General features: G+C 35.2%; 1 protein-coding gene across 1 annotated transcript; it reads right to left on the bottom strand.

Annotated features, from left to right (window-relative positions):
- Positions 1 to 2785: 2785 nt before the first annotated feature.
- On the bottom strand, positions 2786 to 21025 carry calcrlb (calcitonin receptor-like b). The gene is made up of 13 exons (XM_051111938.1): positions 20902 to 21025; positions 13988 to 14086; positions 13546 to 13693; positions 10476 to 10589; positions 10255 to 10367; positions 10041 to 10132; positions 9827 to 9953; positions 9559 to 9712; positions 9406 to 9466; positions 7186 to 7252; positions 5245 to 5463; positions 3759 to 3800; positions 2786 to 3642 (listed from the first exon to the last, which is right to left on the bottom strand). The coding sequence occupies exons 2-13, from the start codon at positions 14036 to 14038 to the stop codon at positions 3424 to 3426; spliced, it is 1407 nt and encodes a 468-aa protein (XP_050967895.1). The 5' UTR covers positions 14039 to 14086; positions 20902 to 21025; the 3' UTR covers positions 2786 to 3423.
- Between the last annotated feature and the right edge of the window lie 842 nt (positions 21026 to 21867).

The raw sequence follows: 21867 nt of genomic DNA, 5'->3' as shown, positions 1-21867 counted from the left end.
CCATGAACTCTGTGTATTCTGACTCAAGACAGGATATGTTGAAAAACCCCAATCGTATTTTCTCCCTTCAAAAATCATTTCAAAATCATCCTACATCACTGCAGAAGTACACAGTCTTTGCAAAGTGAACATGCAAAGAAGATCAAACACCCTTAACAAAAAACGTAAAACAGCGATATAGGGCGATTCTGAAGTTGAGGGAGAACATGAGATGGTATTTTTTCTACATACCCTAACTGTCACGAACCGGAACAAAAGTAGTCCAAGCAGAGTAAGACAAGCCGAGCATTTTGCACTAAAAAGTATATAAATTGTATTTTTTAAAATGAAAATAACCGAACGTTTCACTAGATAAGACCCTTCTTTCTCGGCTGTGATCGTTTACAACCGCATTTGGGATCGCTTGAAGCTGCATTTAAACTGCGTTTTGGAAGTTCAAAATCAGGGCACCGTATCAGTCCATTACATGAAGAAAAATGCTGAAATGTTTTCCTCAAAAAACATAATTTCTTTATGACTGAAGAAAGAAAGACATGAACATCTTGGATGACAAGGGGGGTAAAAATTATCTGTAAATTGTTTGTTCTGGAAGTGGACTTCTCCTTTAAGTAGCACGGGTATATTTGTAGCAATAGCTAAAAATACATTGTATGAGTCAAAATTATAGATTTTTTCTTTTATGCCAAACATCATTAGGATATTAAATGGTTAGTTCACCAAAAAAAATAAAATTCTGTCATTTATTACTCACCTTCATGTTGTTCCAAACCCCTAAGACCTTTGTTCATATTCGAAACACAATTTAAGATATTTTTGATGAAATCTGAGTGGTCTCTGACCCTTCCATACACAGCAAGGGTTCTAGCACGTTCGAGGCTCAGAAAAGTACCAAGATGATCAACAAATTAGTTCATGTGACATCAGTGGTTCAACTGTAATTTTACAAAGCTACAAGAATACTTCATCTTGGTAAGTTACTTTTCTGAGCCTTGAACGTGATAGTACCCTTGCTGTCTATGGGACGGCCAGAGACCTCTCGGATTTCATTAAAATATCTTAAATTGTGTTACGAAGATAAATGAAGGTCTTAAAGGGTTTGGAACAACATAAGGGTGAGTAATTAATGACAGAATTTTTATTTTTGGGTTAACTAACTCTTTAAGTAAAGGTCATGTTCCATAAAGATATTTTGTAGATTTCCTACTGTGAATATATTGAAACTTAATTTTTGATGAGTAATATGCATTGCCTTTTAAATAGGTGTATCTTGGCCAAATATTGTCCTATCCTAACAAACGAAACATCAATGGAAAGCTTATTTATTCAGCTCTCAATGTAAAAAAATGGACCAGTTTTGTGGTCCAGGGTCACATAATTGCTCCTTAAGCGCTTATACCTTTATTAGAAAACACCTACAATAACAATGTTTTCAACATACTTTTCCAAACAGTTTACAAAGAATTCAGCGTTTTCAAAACTGATTGATGAAATGTCCGAATTTTAGTTTACCCAAAAATGAAAATCACCCCATGATTTACTCACCCTCAAGCCATCCTAGGTGTTTATGACTTTCTTCTTTCAGACCAATACAGTCAGAGTTATATAAAAAAATTTCTTGGCTCTTCTGAGGTTTATATTGGCTGTTGATATTCAATAGTCCAGAAGAAAAATATCAATTTAAAACTTGATAAACAGTAATCTCTAGCTTCCACTAACCATTGTATATGCTTTCATGAGAGAGTGGCATCCCAATGAATGATGTAGGACATAGGCATAGCTAGAGATTATGGTTTATGAAGTTTTAAATATGGATCTTTTTTTCTACACAAATGCAACATTTCACTTCAGGAGGCCTTTATTTACCCCATGGAGCCATGTGGAGCACTTTTTATGATGGCTGGATGCACTTTTTTGGACTATTGAATCTGAACAGCCATTTACTGCTATTATAAAACTTTAATTTACCTTTTAACTTTAATGTAACTCCAATTGTATTCATCTGAATGAAAAAGTCATAATTTTCATTTTTAGTTCATCCAATTCCGCCATCATTTACTCATCCTTAAGTTATTGTATTGAACACACACACACACACACACACACACACACACAACACAAAGGCAATGACTATAGCCAACTGTTTGGTCATCAGAATTCTTCAAAATATCTTCTTTTGTGTTCAACAAAAGAAAGAAACATACAGGTTTGGCACAACTTTTGGGTGAGTAAATGAGACAAAAAAGTAAATACATTTCTATACACAAACTCAAACATGCATACGACACTGACATACAAATGCATTTATGTCTCAAAATATGAATGTTTATTTATCCAGCATGTGCACAAAAAATGTATGAAGAAACACAACAGTGAAAAAAGCGCCACACGCATCTGTATGTTCCAGACATAGAGACACAGATAGAGACCTCATCTCTGTTTGCAGAGCTGAAGATCTCCAAAAACTGTAAACCCACATGTGCTAATGTAACTTGTCCTTGAACAACAAGACTCACCTATACCGAGATAAACTACAGATAAATTAGTTTAAGATAGACGTTTCAATGAATCAAAAGTAAATAAGATAACCCTGCTGAAAAGACCAGCAGGAATTTACATGCTAGTCCAGACTGGTTTATCCTAATTCATCCATGACCTGCTAGTCTTTTAGCAGGGGAATGAATGTATGTTGACAGTGACTCTAGTTTCTGATGACAGTAACTCTATTCTGTTTTGGTTTCTTTAATCAAAGTATATATATACACATATATATAAAACTCAGTACTCCTAAGAGACAATAAAACATTTTGCATACATAGAATATATTGTCAATATTGCCCTGTATGTGGATTAAAATTTCACATAAAATGAATCACCATAACTGATAACAAGATAAAGTACAGGACGAACAAAAAGAGCAGGACAAGGTCATCCGTATCTTCTAGAATCACATCCGAGTGATTTTGTCTCTTCCATTGTTTATTCCTTCTCTGAGCCAGAATAATCCATAGATCCATAGATGTGGAATCCATCATCCAATGCATCAGTGTGGCTCAGCCTTCACTTAAACAACACAGTGCCATAAAGAATAAAGCTTCATTAGGGTGTGATCCACAGTTCATAGTTTCACCCACAGAACATCCAAATAAAAGACTGACAATGTGTGATGTTCTCCAAACTGTTCCACGGAATCATCATGGAAGAGGTTCGCATGACTTTAGTATTCCATATAAAATACAGTATTTTTTCCAGCTCCCATCCATAAACAGGAGATAACTAAGGCCTCTACGGAAAAGGAAAGCCTTCTGGGTGTCTGTAGTCCAAAGTAACCAGATGTATGTCCAGTAGGCCCTTTTCTCACACACATCTCAGTCAGTGGTCCTCTCCATGAGGCTGTTCTCCCAAAGGTCAAAGAGTTAGAGTCTCTCACATGTACAGGTTGTCTGATCGGAGAATGGTGGCCTCCAGATTGTGAAAACTCTTTCCGTTTAAAGTCTCCATGTGGCCGTCGATGCTGTAACATCGATGGACCTCCGTCATGGAGGAGGCCGTGTAGGATGCAGAACGCAGGGCCTCTGTGTTTGCAATTGTACTGCCAAACTGAATGCGGTACTGGTTCCAGTGCCTTCGTAATACACCTTGCACCTAAACAAACAAAATAGAGATCGATATTAAACACAACGACAAATATCTTTATGTTTTGAGGTATTAAGGAAGCTAAATCAAACATGCATATTTATGTTTGCACAGCAACTGCTTACCTCGCTATTGAAAAAGCAAAATATAGTAGCAACCAAAAGGCCCTGTGGGGGAGAAAAAAAAATGTAAGCTTCAAAATTGATTTTTTTTTTCTAGTGTAAACCAATTTGTATGGAGGAGTATAAGTGCCAAAAACTTAAATTATGGAGTAGCATAAGTGCCAAATACATTAAATATGAAATAGAAAAAAACACTTAACAATAACTTTTTTTAATTAATTAATAATTTAAAATTCAGTTAAAACTAACAATATACAATTTATCGTAAATACAAACAATATGATTCATAATTTTTGAATGCAACACTTACATTTTTAAATTAAAATGTATATATTCAAATTCATTTTTTTTAAATGTAGTATTTACAAACTGCTTTTCCTTTTTTTATTTGTCAAGTAAGGTAAAACGCAATTGGTTTAATTTAAAGGAGAAGATCAAAAGCCAGAACAAAAACTTAGAGATAATGTACTCACCCCATTGTCATCCAAAATGTTCATGTCTTTTTTTTCTTCAGTCGTAAAGAAATTATGGTTTTTGAGGAAAACATTTTAGGATTTCTCTTGGTGTAATGGACTTCTATGGTGCCCCCAAATTTGAATTTCCAAAATACAGTTTAAATGCAGCTTTAAAGGTCTCTAAACAATCCCAGCCAAGGAAAAATGGTATATCTAATGAAACAGTTGTTTTTTTGTTTTTTTTTTAATTACAATTTATAGATTTTTTTATATATTTTTTAACCTCAAAGGCTTGTCTCGTCTAGCACTGTGTGAACTCATGACAGTTAGGCTACGTCTACAAACTCCCCTCTCACTTTCTCCTCCATCGCTGCAGAAGTACCAACCCACAATTTACAAAGTGAACATGCAAAGAAGATCAAGCATCCTTTACAAAAAAAGGTAAAAATAGCGATGAAGGGCAATTTTAAAGTTGGAGAAGAAAATGAGATGGGAGCATTTGAGGTTAAAAAGTATATAAACTGTACTTTTTTTTTTTGGAAAAAAAAATATTTTTTAGAATAAAGATGTTTCTAGATAAGACCCTTCTTCTTTGACTGGGGTTGTTTAGAGCCCTTTGAAGCTGCATTTAAACTGCATTTTGGAAGTTAAAATTTGGGGGCACCACAGAAGTCTATTATATAGAGAGAAATCTTGAAATGTTTTCCTTCAAAAAACATAATTTCTTTACGATGGAAGAAAAAAAGACAAACATCTTGGATGACAAGAGGGTGAGTACATTATCTGTAAGTTTTTGTTCTGGAAGTGAACTAATCCTTTAATGTTGATAAAGTGTGTCTTTGATCTGTGCAATTCAGTATAAAAATTAGCTTTTAATTACTTATTTTATTGTTATATTTAACTACATTTTTAAACATTAATCAAATAATGTGTTAAAATATGTAGATTTATTTGGTCTAAGGTTATTTGTTTGCATTTTTACTACTTTTAATCAATTGATAATTGATTCCTTGCCTATTGTCAACAACACTTACCTGGTAATGCATAAGTATGTTCATTGTGTGCATAAATATCTCAGAGGCGAGCCGCCCGTCAGGTTTGTAGGGCAGCAGTAAGTACTGAATGCCCAGCAGAGGTACCAGGATTAAGGTGGCCCTGACAGCCCTCATGTACAGGCTGGATTCTGCCTGGTGGGTCACCTTCAGCTTAGTGATCAACACTCTCACAATGTTTAAAAGGAAGAAGAGGTTCACCTGAGGAAACCAAGCAGAGAAAAGTATTCATACCCCTTCATTTTTTTCCACATGTTGTTATGCTGCAGCGTTACGTTAAACTGCTTTAATTTACTTTTTTCCTCACATCAATTTACACTCAATACACCATCATGACAAAGCAGAAACAGATTTGTGACAACTTTGCAAATTTATTAATAATAAAACACTGAAATAAATACATAGTTGAAGCACCTTTAGCGTTCAAGCCAAGGCTGTGGCTGGGCCACTCAAGGACATTTAAAGACATTGTCTATAAGTCACTCTTGCTGTGTGCTTAGGGTCATTGTCCTGTTGGAAGGTGAACCTTCTGCCCAGTCTGAGGTTCTGAATGCTCTGGACTGGGTTTTCATTAAGTCTATTTTAATATTTTGGTGCACTAAACTTCCCCTCTACTCTGACCAGTGCCTTATGCTTTTGGGATGGTACTCTGAATGTGATGAGCAGTGCCTGGTTTCCTTCAGACATGATGCTTGGAATTGAGGCTCATCAGACCAGAGAATCTTGTTTCTCACAGTCTAAGGGTCCTTCAGTTGCTTTTTTGCAAATTCCAAGTGGGTTTTCATGTGTCTTCACTGAGGAGAAGATTGTAGTGATGTTTGTCCTTCTGTAAGTTTCTTCCATCTGCATATACTGTATGATCATGGAGCTCAACTAGAGGGACCATCAGCTTCTTGGTCACCAGTCTAACCAAGGCCCTTTTCCATAAATTGCTCAGTTTGGCTAGAAGGCTAGCTCTAGGAAAAGTCCCAGTTGTTCCAAGTGTCTTCCATTATAGGTAATAGAGGCTACATGCTTCTGTGAACCTTCAATACAGCAGATTTTTTTCTGAATTCTTCCCCAAGTCTGTGCCTTGACGCAAGCCTGTTTCTGAGCTCTATAGGCAGTTTATTTTGTTTTTTGCTCTGAATATGCATTTTCAGCTGTTCGACCTGAGAAAAGGGTATGAATACTTATGCAATGGAATAATTTCCGTTTTTTTTCCCTAATAAATTTGCAACATTGTTACAAACATGTTTTGTCCATTGTCATTATGGTGTATGGAGTGTAGATTGATGTGGAAAAAAAGTAATTTAAAGCAGTTTAACATAAGGCTACAACATAACAAAACGTGAAAAAAATAAAGCAGTATGAATACTTTCAGAAGGCACTGTAAACATATAATTGATTACTGACTCATTCGTTATTCCAACACAATCTCAGTGTGATTTCTTACTGTGAATTTGTATGATTTCATCCATACATTTTTGTTCGATCCAAATCATACAAATTCGATTTCTCATAAAATAGTTAAGTTTTCCTGTGAGACTGGGTTGGATATTTGTCATCAACGACCCTTCTAAATGTCTAAATATCCCTGTTATACAATACATTTTAATAATGACACAAAATCAGTTTAAGCTGGCAGTTGCAGCATTGCAGAAGTCGGTCCAAGATTCATTTGATACTGAGCATATGTTCATTACATGCTTTTTATGGGCTGCATTGAAATTTATTCCCAATCAGAACTGACCTCAACACAAACAACAAAGAAAACACGGCACTTTGATTAAAACTGCAAGAGCTTAAGCTGATTTCTTGAAATCAAGATCATACAGATGCACATACATTTCCAAGGGTGGGTAGAAGATAAACAACAGAGATAAAGTGTGAGAAAATAAAATCGTGAGAAAAAAAGTAAGACGAGAAAAAAAACAGACTTACCAACAGGGCTGCACAGATGGGACCATGAATAATGTAGAGCAGAGAAGTGTTCGAGCTTATCCAACAGCTGTGGACAAAGTCGTTAAGAAAAGTTGAGATTTACGGAAAGCAGAACCAATGAACTCATGAACGCTACGTTAAATGCTCAGTGACATCACTGCTATGACTGCACAAGATGTTCTACAGAGTCTCTGCCTGGTCACTGTATTCCTGTGTCCTGACAGAAGCTAGGATGACTCTGACTTTAAGTTTAAAAATGCTAGAATGCTCTAACAGTGTTTTTCACAATCGACAGCATAATTTTTTTTTTTTTTTTTTTTTTTGGTGCAGTCTGAATTTAATGTGACGTCAGAGAAAGAATAGGCAGGAAATGAAGAATTATACATTAGGGGTCAAAAGTTTGGAAAATTCATATTTATTAATATTGAATGAAAGAAGTCTGTGATGCTCACCAAGGCTACATTTATTTAATCAAAAATACCATGAAAAACATAATTATCAATGTTAAAAACATTTTTTTTAGAAATTCCAAGCAAACAACATTTGTTTGTAAGTTTAAATGTAGTTTCTGTCACTTTTGTCAATTTAAATGCTTCTTTGATTAAAAAAAATTGATTTATCTTTTTTAAAAAAATATGAATTGAAATATTAATTTAATTATCCAAGACCTCTGAATGGTAGTGTATCACAGTTAACACAAAACATTAAACAGTACAGCTGTTTTCAGCATTATAAATTATAAATCTTGATGGCTTAGCCATCATAGAAATAATTTTTTTAAATATATTAAAATAGAAAAATTATTTTAAATTGTAATAATATTTCACTATATTACTGTCTGTACTGGTATTCTTCATCAAATACAGTTAAAGTCAAAAGTTTACATACACCTTGCAGAATCTAATTATTTTACCAAAATATGAGGGATCATACAAAATGCATGTTATTTTTGTTTAGTACTGACCTGAATAAGATAATTTACATAAAAAAGACATGTAGTCTATAGTTTACATATAGTCCACAAGAGAAAGTAATAGTTGAATTTATAAAAATGACCCTGTTCAAAAGTTTACATACACTTGGTTCTTAATACTGTGTTGTTACCTGAATGATCCACAGCTGTGTTTTTTTGTTTACTGATAGTTGTTCAGAAGGTTCAAATGGTCACTGATGCTCCAGAAGGAAAAACAATGCATTAAGAGCCAGGATTGTAAACTTTTAAACAGAACTAAAATATGTACATTTTTCTTAATTTGCCTAAATATCATATTTTTTTCATTTAGTACTGCCCTTCAGAAGCTACACAAAAAACTGCCCAGAGAACAAAATGAGTTAAATTTACCCAGATTTTTTTTTTTTACCCTGAAACACAATGCATTACCCTGGCTCTTAATACATTGTGTTTCCTTCTGGAGCATCAGTGAGTGTTTGAACCTTCTGTAATAGTTGCATATGAGTCCCTCAGTTGTCCTCAGTGTGAAAAGATGGATCTCAAAATCATACAGTCAATGTTGGTAAGGGTTCAAATACACAAAAATTGCTGAAAAAAACAAATAATTTGTGGGACCTGAAAGATTTTTCTGAAGAACAGCGGGCAATTTAACTATTCAGGACAAACAAGGGACTCATGAACAACTATCAATAAACAAACAAACTGTGGATCATTCAGGTAACACAGTATTAAGAATAAAGCGTATGTAAACTTTTGAACAGGGTCATTTTTATAAATTCAACTATTATTTTCTCTTGTGGACTATATGTAAACTTCTTTTATGTGAAATATCTTATTCACGTCAGTACTACATAAAGAATAACATGCATTTTGTATGATCCCTCTTATTTTGGTAAAATTGTTAACATTTTGCAGATTCTGCAAGGTGTATGTAAACTTTTGACCTCAACTGTACATACAGCCCTTGTGAGAATAAGAGATGCCTTCCAATAGGATTCTTAAAAAAATCTTAATTATTTAAAACTTTTTGAAAGTGTATATATGTATACACACTGTATATGCTACATTCAATGAATACATCAAAATCAAATGAATATATAACATTAAAATATGCTCTCAAAACAATTTGGTTGATACTGTAAAAATAAGTATTAATCATATATATTAAAGCACTTTTCATTTGCTAAAGATAATCCTCAAAGGAAATGTTTATGGAATGATTATGGAACCAGAATCATTAAGCAGGATCAAATTTCGACTTAACTCACTTGTCATTGTAGTAATAACTTCGGGATATTGCATGGATAAATGCAGGTATTAACGGGAAGCCTGGAAACATTTAAGAAAATGTTGAAAAACATTTCAGAAAGCTGCTTTATTTTGGTGCATTTTTGTCAGACGAGGCAATTATAAAAACGTACCCCATCCTAAAAGGTAATACCACATGAGGTGCTGCTTCTCAGCAAACACTGCCACCACGATGAGTGTGTGCAAGTAGATTCCCTCACACAACATCCAGAAGTAGTTACAGCCCAGGAGATAATGGTGGATAAACACGGACACTTTACAGCTCACCTGAGAGAAAAAACATCAATGTGAAATCAATATGACCCTGTTTTCTTCCTTAATACGCATTCCTGGTCATATCATGCATGATGTGAGAGTCCGCTGCTCTTTTTGTACACTTACTGGGTTGGCTTGTGTTACTTCTTGGTTGTTTGCAACACAAGTGAAAAAGATGATGGTTATAACTGAGTTCAGCACAAAAGAGAAGAACAGATTCTTGTGTAGAGTTATCCTCTGACAACTTAAGCTCCTGAGTGGAAGAAAACAGCAAACCATATTAGATTGGGTGAAAAGGGAGGTATGTTTATATGATGTGGTGGCAAGATCTTTTACTTACTTAAAATAGAAAAATATCCCCAGAGAAGTAAACAAAGATATCAGCGACAATGCATGACCAATCAAAGCCAAGTAGTAGAGATTAAGTGCTGTCTAAAAAAGAAAGAAAGTAAAAAGCTACAGTAAATATACAAAACTATGAACACAAGCAAAAGTTATGCGAAGCAAAGTGTGTAGATTTTGAAGACGGAATGTAGTCCTAAATTGGAGCTCACCTTTTTTTGATCATTAGTCATATGAGTACAGCCCGTGTAATTTGTCCATGTTCTGTTACTCTCTGGGTGAACGAACCAATGGCCTGTATCAGTACAAATCTTTGTTGCCATTTCTAAAAAACACAATTTGGATTAGTCAGGCTTTTATATAAAGTTCACGTATAATGAAGTAACCTTTATTCAATGGGCAAGATTTAAAAAAAATCTAACATGGGACTCACCTGAGGTGTCAAAGTCAGTATAGTAGTCTGGACAGTGCTGGGCTGAAGTGACTCCTGCTTCCAAATCGTCCCAGCACAGCCACCCATCCCAGGTCCGTTTACACATAGAACCATCTGCAATACAGTTATTTGCAGTTATTAATAATATAAGAAATTGGTCATACTTGGTGTCTACATTTAGCTTTTCAGACAAGACAAGATCTTTTAGCAATAATAACAAAAAAAACTGTATGTAGAGTGCAACAGTAAATATTCCATTAATTTTCTCCATGGGGAAAGTGATTTTTAACAATAACTTAACCCTTAAAGGGGAAGTTTACTTCCAGAATTAAAATATACAGACAATGTTCTCACCCCGTTGTCATCCAAGATGTTCATGCCCTTCTTTCTTCAGGTGTAAAGAAATTGTTTTTTGAGGAAAATATTTCAGGAATTATCCTGATATAGTGGACGTTAATGGTGCCTGTTATTTTGAACGTCCAAAATGCAGTTTCAGTGCAGCTTCAAAGGGCTCTAAACGACCCCAGCCAAGGAATAAGGGTCTTATCTAGCAAAACAATCTGTCATTTTCTAAAAAAAAAAACAATTTATATACTTTTTAACCTCAAATGCTGGTCTTGTGTAGCTCTGCGATGTGCAAGCGTAGTCTGTGCACCATTCAATACAGTTAGGGTATGTCAAAAAACTCCCATCTTATTTTCTCCTCCAACTTTAAAATCGTCTTACATTGCTGCAGATGTACCGACCAAGTGTTTACAAAGTGAACGTGCAAAGAAGGTCAAACACTCTTTACAAAAAAGGTAAAACAGCGATGTACAAGGATTTTGAAGTTGGAGGAGAAAATGAGATGGGAGTTTTTTGACATACCCTAACTGTATTGACCCGGATTACACAGATTATACATGTGCATCACAGAGCTAGACAAGGCTAGCATTTGAGGTTAAAAAGTACATTATTTTTTTTTTTTTTTTTTAGAAAATGACTGATCGTTTGCTAGATAAGACCCTTATTGGTCTTATTGGCTGGGAATTTTTTTAGAGCCCTTTGAAGCTGCACTGACACAGCATTTTGCACATTTAAACTCGCAGGCACCATAAAAGTCCGTTATATGGAGATAATTCCTGAAATGTTTTCCTTAAAAAACATAATTTCTTTACGACTGAACAAAGAAAGGCATGAACATCTTGGATGACAATGAAGTGAGTAAATTATATGTACATTTTTGTTCTGGAAGTGAACTTCTCCTTTAAACACAGATATACTTCACTGTGAGCTCTGAGGTTGTCAGTGAAATACGCTTTTGTTGAAGCCATCAGTTTGCATTATTTCAGCCTACTTTTCAAAGAATTGTGCATAACAGCGATATTTTGTGGTGGAAACTACATTACCCATGATACTGTAAAGAAAATAACAACAATAAGAGAGTCGTGGTCAGTCCCATGAAACACCACACTCTCAACTACTTAAATATTTGTAAATATATGCATATTTTGCAATAAATGTAAACTACATATATCTATATCCATACACACAAACACCATTATAGTTCTTTACAGTCATTGCATTATTAATGAGATAGCTCACCCAAAAATGAATGAATTAATTACTTGAATGAATGAATAAATTAAATGAATCACTCACCCTCATGTCATTCCAAACCTGTAAGACCTTTGTTCAACTTCGGAACACAAATTAAGATATTTTTGATGAAATCTGAGAGCTTTCTGAACCTGCATATATCGGTACTACCACGTTCAAGGCCCAGAAAGGTAGTAAGGACATTGTTAAAACAGTCCATGTGCCATCAGTGGTTCAACCTTAATTTTATGAATGCATTTTCATGAAAGCCCACTGAAGACTGACACAGAAGAGAAGAAATTTTTGATTAAAGTCGTTATTTTTGTTTTCTTTGTGCACAAACAGTAGCTTTATATCATTACGGTTAAACCACTGATGTTACGTGGACTATTTTACCAATCATAATCAGACTTTTTTATTAACCACAATGTTATGAAGCTACGAGAATACTTTTTGTGCACAAAGAAAGCAAAAATAACAACTTTAATCAACAATTTCTTCTGTTCTTTCTTCTTCATTGTGCTTTAATGAGAATGCCACAATGCATGCATTCTTGTAGCTACATAAAATTAAGGTTGAACCACTGATGTCACATGGACTATTTTAACGATGTCCTTACTACCTTTCTGGGCCTTAAATGTGGCAGTTGCGTTGCTGTTTATGCAGGGTCAGAAAGCTCTTGTTTTCAACCTAAATATCTTAATTTGTGTTCTGAAGATGAACGAAGGTCTTACGGGTTTGGAACAACATGGGGCTGAGTAATTAATGACAGAATTTAAATTTTTTGGGTAACCCATCCCTTTAAGTACACAATCTTGTATTTTTGTCCTTTTTCAAATCCTTTTTTGATTCAGTCAAACTTCATAATGCTGTAATTCACCTTGTAACTAGCTGCGTTGTTTTTTTGGCACTTTAATGAAGACTTTTTTTTTTTATCTCTATGGGAAAAAATGAATGGAAACCATGTCTAGAAAATGTGGGTGGACACTGTTGCACTCTATACATGTTGTATCTCTCTAGTGAGCTGCAAATGGATCCTCACTTTTGAGGGTCTTTGCCAAACAGCTTCTAACAGCTGTCACAGAACATCCATCTCCCCTTGTTGAGCTTTAATCTCTGTCTTTTATTTGTAACTTGTATCTCATAGACAGCAATGAATCTTAAATCCAAGGCCAGACAGCTAATGTTGGGCTTCTGTAAATGAACAAATGCATGTTGTAGGACACACCCCACAGAATGTTTCCATTTAATCATCTGTTCACGTAGGAGCCTTCCTGTACGTTCCAGAATGATGTGACAAAACAGATCCATGTCCCATAATTTTCTTAAGAACATCCAAGTTAGAGACTGACTGAGACTGAGGGCAGAAAATAAACCTTCCTTTTACAGGGGGATTCTGTAACTGCTATGAGTTCCCCTAAGCTACATGCCAGGGTGTAGTTTATAGCTATTGCTTATAGTCAAGAATCTTTGTGAAATAGGGTTCTCTCACCTGTTCTGTTGTGATTAGTGTCTTTCATAATCTTCTGAAAACATTCAAACTGGGCGGTCAAAATATTGTGACGAGTGAAGTCCATTTCATGGGCATTCTTTTGTGCCGTACCTCCAGTGTTGTTCTCTGAGAGGACCACCACAAAAAACTATTGAACAAAAAATTAAAAAGATCAACAATGACATTAGATAATGAACAACAGAAATGGCAGATACATAAACATTTGAAAACAAATCTTTGTTTGTCTGTCCAAGACCTCTGAATTGCATAATAGTTGAGCACATGTAACACACTCAAATTACCGAATGCTTAAAAACTTTTCATGGATCAGTTTGTTTTGTGACAGTTAATGATCATTTATTTTACAATAGCAAGTTAAATCATTAAAATTATATAAATCTGTGTATAACTTTTATATGAATTATTTAAGACAAACAAATACCTCAGAGGTTGCCAGAAGAAAGAGAAATGAGGTAATCCAGCATCCAAACATGGTTCCACTGTTTGGCTTTCGTGTATCCAAATGATCTGAATGTTTCTGCTGAAAGCAAACAGAGTAATCTGTTTTACATCCAAAAAAGTGAGCGATTAGACACTTTGCTAGTAGATGCAGGTTAATTGTTTAGCTAAAACGAAGAGTGTAGGTGAGCTTAAAATAAAAACATGAAATTAGGGATTTCCCTGAAGAGTTTCTGATGGTTATTTTTGTCAAGCTGACAGTAAATTGTCAGTTCCAAGAAAACAAGCCATTGGAGCCAGGTGAACTGTCGACCTATTGTCGCTCCCAGGAGTGCAGTAACAGCGCTGTTGTTAAGTTGAAATAAGAGCGCAGAATCAAAGCCTGCTTTACATGAAAGTTCAGTCCATCGGGATGCCGATAATCGCCACAAAAGGCAAAAAGGCATCATTAAACTTGCATTACACGGTTCACCGTGGCTGTTTTGGCTCGCTTGATATAGATAGCATAATAAATCAGTTTCAAAGCATAGGAAGATCTGTTTTAGCCACAATAAAGTTGCTTGCAAAAAAAATATTCACTATTTTTACATGCTAATGTTTTATGACATCCTGGACTACAGTTTGATTATACACAACCCCGGTTTATTCTTTTTATGGTGTTCCATGTGGAACTATCAGAGCATTCCAAAACATCTTTAACATCTGCCTTGATTCTGTTGTTATTTCCTTTTTAAATTAATACCTGTCGGTATGGCCATGGCCAAGGGGCTGAAACGTCATGTGATTCTTTTGTTCGGCCTCCAAACATTTCCTGCTTGGATGGGGACCCGAAACCACATGACTAGACTCATATGTGGAAAATTATCCATTTGGATTCGTCTTTAGTCTCAAAAATGAACATGCTTCCCAGAAGTCCAGACAAAGTGAATTAGCGAACTTGTGGGCTTTTTTTATAACTTCCATTTGGATAGGAAATATTTCTCGATGCAAAATGGCAATAATCGTGACTTTTGAAGAAATTTCTGTGTAAGACTTTGTATATTGCACTGCTGTAATGATACCAGTGTTTTGCTTCATAAATAACAATAAAGGTATTACATATAAAGTTCACATTGCTCCGTTATCTGATTTAAAGGAGAAGTCCACTTCCAGAACAACAATTTACAGATAATGTACTCACTCCCTTGTCATCCAAGATGTTCATGTCTTTCTTTCTTCAGTCATAGAGAAATTACGTTTTTTAGAGGAAAACATTTCAGGATTTTTCTCCATTAAATGGACTGATATGGTGCCCAGAGTTTTAACTTCCGAAATGCAATTTAAATGCCGCTTCAAACGATCCCAAATGCAGTTGTAAACGATCCCAGCCGAGGAAGAAGGGTCTTATCCGAAACAATCGGTTATTTTCATAAAAATAATAGAGTTTAAATACTTTTTAATCTCAAACGCTCATCTTGTCTTGCTCTGCTCGAACTCTGTGTATTCTGGCTCAAGACAGTTGAAAAACTCCAAACGTATTTTCTTCCCTTAACTTCAAAAATCATTTCAAAATCATCCTACATCGCTGCAGAAGTACCGACCCAGTCTGTTCAAAGTGAACATGCAAAGAAGATCAAGAAGATCACCCTTAACAAAAAAGGTAAAACAAATATAGGATGATTTTAAAGTTGAGGAAGAACATGAGAAGGGAGTTTTTCAACACACCCTAACTGTCATGAACCCAGAAAAAAACTGAGTTCAGGGAGAGTAAGACACGACGAGCGTTTGACATTAAGAAGTATATAAATTGTATTATTTAAACTGCATTTTGGAAGTTTCAAACTCAGGGCATCATAGAAGTCCACTATATGGAGATAAATGCTGAAATGTTTTCCCTCAAAAAATATAATTTCTTTACGACTGAAGAAAGAAAGACATGAGCATCTCGGATGACAAGGAGGTGAGTACATTATCTGTAAATCGTTGTTCTGGAAGTGGACTTCTCCTTTCATGGGATGAAACGGAATTAAGACGAGGAGGAATGAGTGCATTAGGCATGTTAGCCACATGCATGTTCTGCTTGCTATTGGGGTCTAACCCACAAAATATAATTTACTTTTTTTAATTTCCCCATTAATTTATCTCAGATATCACAGAAAAATATTAAAGAGAAAAAAGCCTCTGATATCATCAAAAAAAAAATATTTAGAGACCAACAGAATTAACCCAAATTGCATGAATTATACATTATACACTGATTAAAAAACAAAATATCAAAGGAATTGGCACCTGCAAACAAATTATGAGCTTCAATCTAGAGCTTCCTTCTAACTTCACATTTTCGGAGCCAGTTTGTAATTTCTTTGGACATTTTGTCTTTTTTCATTTTGCCTTTTTTTTTACAAAGTAACCACAACCTCAAGTATCAGAGTAACCACATAAACTGTTCTATTAAGCTTGACAACCTAAAAAAGGAATTTTGAACTGCAAACTTCTTTTTGTGAAATGTTTTGTTTAAAGTGCCACTTGATTAGATATAATCTAATCTAAATGCAGTGCAGTGATTGTCATACATTTTTAACTGTGGCTGAAGTGTTTTTGGTGGGACACTGTATGCTTAGTTTTCTGTCCAAAATGAGAGCTGACAACAGCTACAAATCACACCTCCAGAAATTTCACTGCAAAATGACTTTATAAATGATTTCTGTCTGAATTAGTAGGTCAGGGTCTGTAGATTTATCTAATTCAGAATACTGCACAAGCCAGAACTGGTGTAGTTCTAGGCTCAATGGATGTCGTGAATTTCTCAGTATCCATTGTGTCAGATTCTGTAAAATAAGACATACAAAATGTGCTGTGGACCCCCAGGACCAGGTACACAATACATCTCTGTGTAATTTTTAATGTTACTCTCTCCTAATATGCAGAGATTTAACTTTAAGACATTGGTAGAATACATTAGTGAAGAGTGTAAACATTTTGCTCGATTTGAACATCCCGGCCAGCTCAACATAGCAACATTTGTGCAAACAATGACAAGAGTTTGGGGCAAGATCATTGTCCAGTCAGTGTTCTGGAAACCTGTTTGAAAACATTAGTCAACTGTGTCTGCCAGTTGCATCAGTTGTAACCTTCACATTACCGTCATCATATCTCCAGTGTGTGTACAAGTCTTTCTAGCTCAGCCAATTTGGTGTCAGTACTATTTCCCCTTAACAATGTAAATCACCATCAATGTACAATTTATGTGTTTCTCGGTCTTCAGCATTTATGTGAATACAAGAATGAAATCCAGTAAGCTCCAAATCCTGTCAGATCTACTGTCAGTTCTTCATTCAAGATAAACACACAGCCAGACATCATGATATCCACATAATTTATCAGCTGCCCATATACCAAGACATCAGAGAAGCAATATTGTTTGCTTTCTTTCTTTCTTTCTTTCTTTGTTAACTCAACATATGTTTAAAAAAAGACGACTGTAAAAACAATAAATTTTCAGTGGGAAACTAAGTGTGCCTTAAAGGAGAAGTTCCAAAGATTCACATATAATGTACTCACCCCCTTGTCATCCAAGATGTTCATGTCTTTCTTTCTTCAGTCGTAAAGAAACTGTTTTTTGAGGAAAAAATTTCAGCATTTTTCTCCATATAATGGACTGATATGGTGCCCGATTTTGAACTTCCAAAATGCAGTTTAAATGCGGCTTCAAACAATCCCAAATGTGGTTGGAAATGATCCCAGCAGAGGAAGAAGGTTCTTATCTAGCGAAACAATCGGTTATTATCATTAAAAAGAAATTATTTTTATTCACAAATGCTCGTCTTGCCTTGCTCTCCTTGAACTCTGTGTATTCTGGCTCAAGACAGTTAGGGTATGTTGAAAAAAAACAATCGTATTTTCTCCCTCAACTTCAAAAATCATTTCAAAATCATCCTACATCGCTGCAGAAGTACTGACTCAGTCTTTGCAAAGTGAACATGCAAAGAAGATCAAACACGCTTAACAAAAAAGGTAAAACAGCGATATAGGACAATTTTGAAGTTGAGGGAGAACATGAGATGGGAGTTTTTCGACATAGCCTAACTGTTTTGAACTGAAAAAAATAAACAGTTCAGGCAGAGTAAGACAAGACAAGTGTTTGACATTAAAAGGTATATAAATTGTATTATTTTTTGAAAATAACCAATCGTTTCACTAGATAAGAACCTTCTTTCTCGGCTGGGATCATTTACAACCACATTTGGGATTGTTTGAAGCCGCATTTAAACTGTATTTTGGAAGTTCAAATCAGGCACCATATCAGTCCATTATATGGAAAAAAATGCTGAAATGTTTTCCTCAAAAAACAATTCTTTATGACTGAAGAAAGAAAGACATGAACATCTTGGATGGCAAGGGGGTACATTATATGTGAATCTTTATTTTGGAAGTGGACTTGTCCTTTAATGACATTTCTTAGGGCGGCCGTACACGGTGCGAATTCGGACAGTCGGAAGACCGTATGGCCACGCACACGTCACGAGTGACTTTGTTTACGAACGCAGTGGTACACGGCACGATTTTAAAACCTGCCGATTTCCGAGGCAATCACATTCACGAAGTTCCGCGCCAAAAACATGGACTCTGAGGAAGAGATCCTTTTCTTTGTGGCAGCAATGGCTTGCGAAAAAACAAAAAAGAAAAGAAAACCAAGGGCATGGCACAGAGTTTGGCTGAAGGGCAGAGAACAACATGGACTTTCTTTTCTTAATCGTCGTCGTGGAAGATATTGTAAATTACACAATCATTGCGTGTCATGCAAGTTTCTGCAATTTGTGACGTTTTTATACATGTTAAAATGCTGAATAGTTTAGGTATTATTGTATACATACTGCAACTTACATGTTGTATTGTTGTGGAAGAACAGTAATGCAGAATCATAAAACTGCCTTCAGGACTTTTGCTATATGGTTTTCTGATTGGTCATTTCCAGTTTGCTCAACAAATCGGCTCGTTCAACAGCACACACGTCACGCTTTCAATCCGACAGCTCCCGAAGTTTTTTGACATGTTTAAAAATGATCGTAAGGTCGGGAAGTGCTCGTAAGGCACTCTGCTCGTCTCGTAATTTCTCACACACCATACGAGCCCCGACCATACGAGAAGAGACGATTTCCTCCGATAACCAAAAAAAATCGCATGAGAGCTCGTACGACCTCAAAAATCGCACCGTGTACGCCCGCCTTTAACTGACTGAGCATTTCCTGATGGCTGCTTTTACAATAAATCTTCGTTAAAAAGACAGTGGCATGATTAAAGAAATACAAAAATAGTCCATAAAACTACTTGATTAAATGAAACTTAAAGAGAGGAAAACAGCTATAAATCTGGTCATTCAGGTGTTGGCGGTGAGCATAAATCACTTAGGTGTCATTCTAATAGGAATGTGAAAATAAAGTGTTTTCCTAGACATTTTGGATGATTGGATGACCCCAGCATTTGGTGGAAAAACAGAGGGCTGAAACATGATAACATTTTGCCCTTCCTGTGAAGCTAAAGGAGTGGTTTATAGATGTGACTTTCCCAGAGACCACTCTCTCTCCTACCCAAACCCTCCCACCTATTCCCTCCTTCCCTTTCTCTCCTGTCACTCTCTGTCTCTGCTGGGCCTCTTTGCAAAAAGCCACTCTCCAGATATTAAATCAGGAAGCCCACTGACAGTTAGTTTAACTCATGTCCGTTTAGGAAACACCCATGGATGTAACACCAAATTTTTCCACTCTTCACTCTTCAGGATTTATCTTAAAGTGACACAGCATAAAGTTGTATTCAGCGGAAATGATGTGCATACTCATAAAGATTACTGTTATATTTCGAATGAAATCATTCTGTCATTTTTTAAAGAAATTTCAATAGCTGGAATCCAATGCCATTTTTTAAAGTTTTTCCTTGTGATGGTGAACTTGTTTCATAATAACAAGTCCGTATAATGTAATGTGAAATGTGTAAGCAGTCAACATTTATATTTCCGTAACAGTTATACTGTATATCAAGTCTTACACAAGTAAAAATAATATGATTGGTCAGAACACTTCAACCCACCTGAAGAGTTTTTTCAGGACTTTTCTTAAAACAGGTCTTCTTTAAAAATTGTGCTTTAAGTATTTAGTTATGTTTTCAAAGTGTTCAAGAAGTTCATTATCCGGAACAACGCTACAAACCTCAATGTTCAGTTTTTTAATTTTCTAATTTTATTTTTTAGTGGCATATAGGGTGTCACCAGGACTGCAATAATTGCCATATGTAAATAAACGCATTTTACACAATATTTAAACTAATAATAGTTTTTAAAACTATCATCAGCCAGTTGGGTACAGTCACTGTACAATGCTAATAATTTTAAAATGGCCAAATACTGGCAGATATATGACATATTAACCAATAATATCAGTTTATCACTACTGTTAGTATATTGTAACGTAAACACACCATTTTATTTGTATATAATGTATAAATGTTTTCCAAATGCACTCATTATAAACTAATGAATATAATACTTAAACATTAAAAAATAGTCAAACTGAGGTCATTAACTGTCAGACTCGGCTAAAAAAAAAAAAAAAGTGATTTAGTCTAAGATGGTACATGAACCTCTCAAGTTTTAAAGGTTCTTCTGTAACAAGCAAAAATAACAAATCATCACATTTAGAGTGACTCATCACGCTAACAAGAAGTAATTGAATTAATAGTATTTAATTACTTAAAGAAAGAAATTGAAACAAGTTTTCTATTTCAGTTCTGAGCACTATGGCAAAGCAGGATGTAGTAAAGTTTGCTTAAGTGCGCAGTGAGTTTATATAGAAACCAAGAACGAGAAATAAGCGTCGTAAGAATACATCTACATGTTGACACATATTAATAAACTGTCGCTCTTACCTCGTTTACTCGGACCTCTGTTCTCCGCTGCGGCAGTACGTAGTGTGTAGTGTGTACTGGGAGATGTGCTCGGTGATGAGTTGAGGCCCCTGAAGCAGCAAAGGAGTGTGTAACGGGTTTCCTGTGACATCACGCAGCTCATCTGAGTGTCCCGTTACACTGCAAACGAGCGAGGGAGCGTTCGAGTTCTGTCGCGTCGCCAGACACCATGTAAGTACGACTTAAATTAGACGGTGTCCGCTGAAAATATATGTTTAATGTAAAAGAAGTCTATTTTAAAATTAAAATAAAAACGTATAGGCTATAAATAAATAGTGTAATAAAAAAGATCACACAATTATATTAAATCCAATCCTGTGTCTGATTTAGTTATGTTTAATTTAAACGAAGGTCTAATGAGAACAGATCTTTTATAACTTGGAAAATGTAATAATAATAAAACACACACACACACACACACACACACACACACACACACACACACACACACACACACATAAAAGTCATAAAAAAAAAATCATTTGTTATAGTATTTGTATTATGACCATTTGAATCCATGCCACTAGACGTGTGATTTGTGGAAATAAAGTACTATTATAGCGCCTCCTTGTGTTTTAATAAGAGTACTGAAAGAAACAAAATGCAAAAAATAGCTCACAGCACCGGCTCGGGGAGAGAGAAGTCAAACATAAGGTTTTTTTTTTATTTATTTATTATTTATTTTTTTGCATATAGGCCAAACGTTAAATGTTATTGTGAACTCCAAAGCTCATTCAATTGTCTTTTCTAAAGGTTAATCACATTATATTGACAAGATATATTTTACTGGTATAAATGCTTGGAAATAATATTTAGCCTGACGTTTTCAAGTCTATTCATTATTTGTAGCACGCCAACCACCCAATAATTTTGAGACAAAAAAAAAAAAAAACTTCAAATAAATGGCATTTGAAAAGTAACAAAACA

This window comes from Labeo rohita, chromosome 6, assembly GCF_022985175.1.
Source record: "Labeo rohita strain BAU-BD-2019 chromosome 6, IGBB_LRoh.1.0, whole genome shotgun sequence".
NCBI lineage: Eukaryota > Metazoa > Chordata > Actinopteri > Cypriniformes > Cyprinidae > Labeo > Labeo rohita.
Note: the sequence above shows the minus strand (reverse complement) of the source record. Positions and strands in the feature narration are given on the sequence as shown.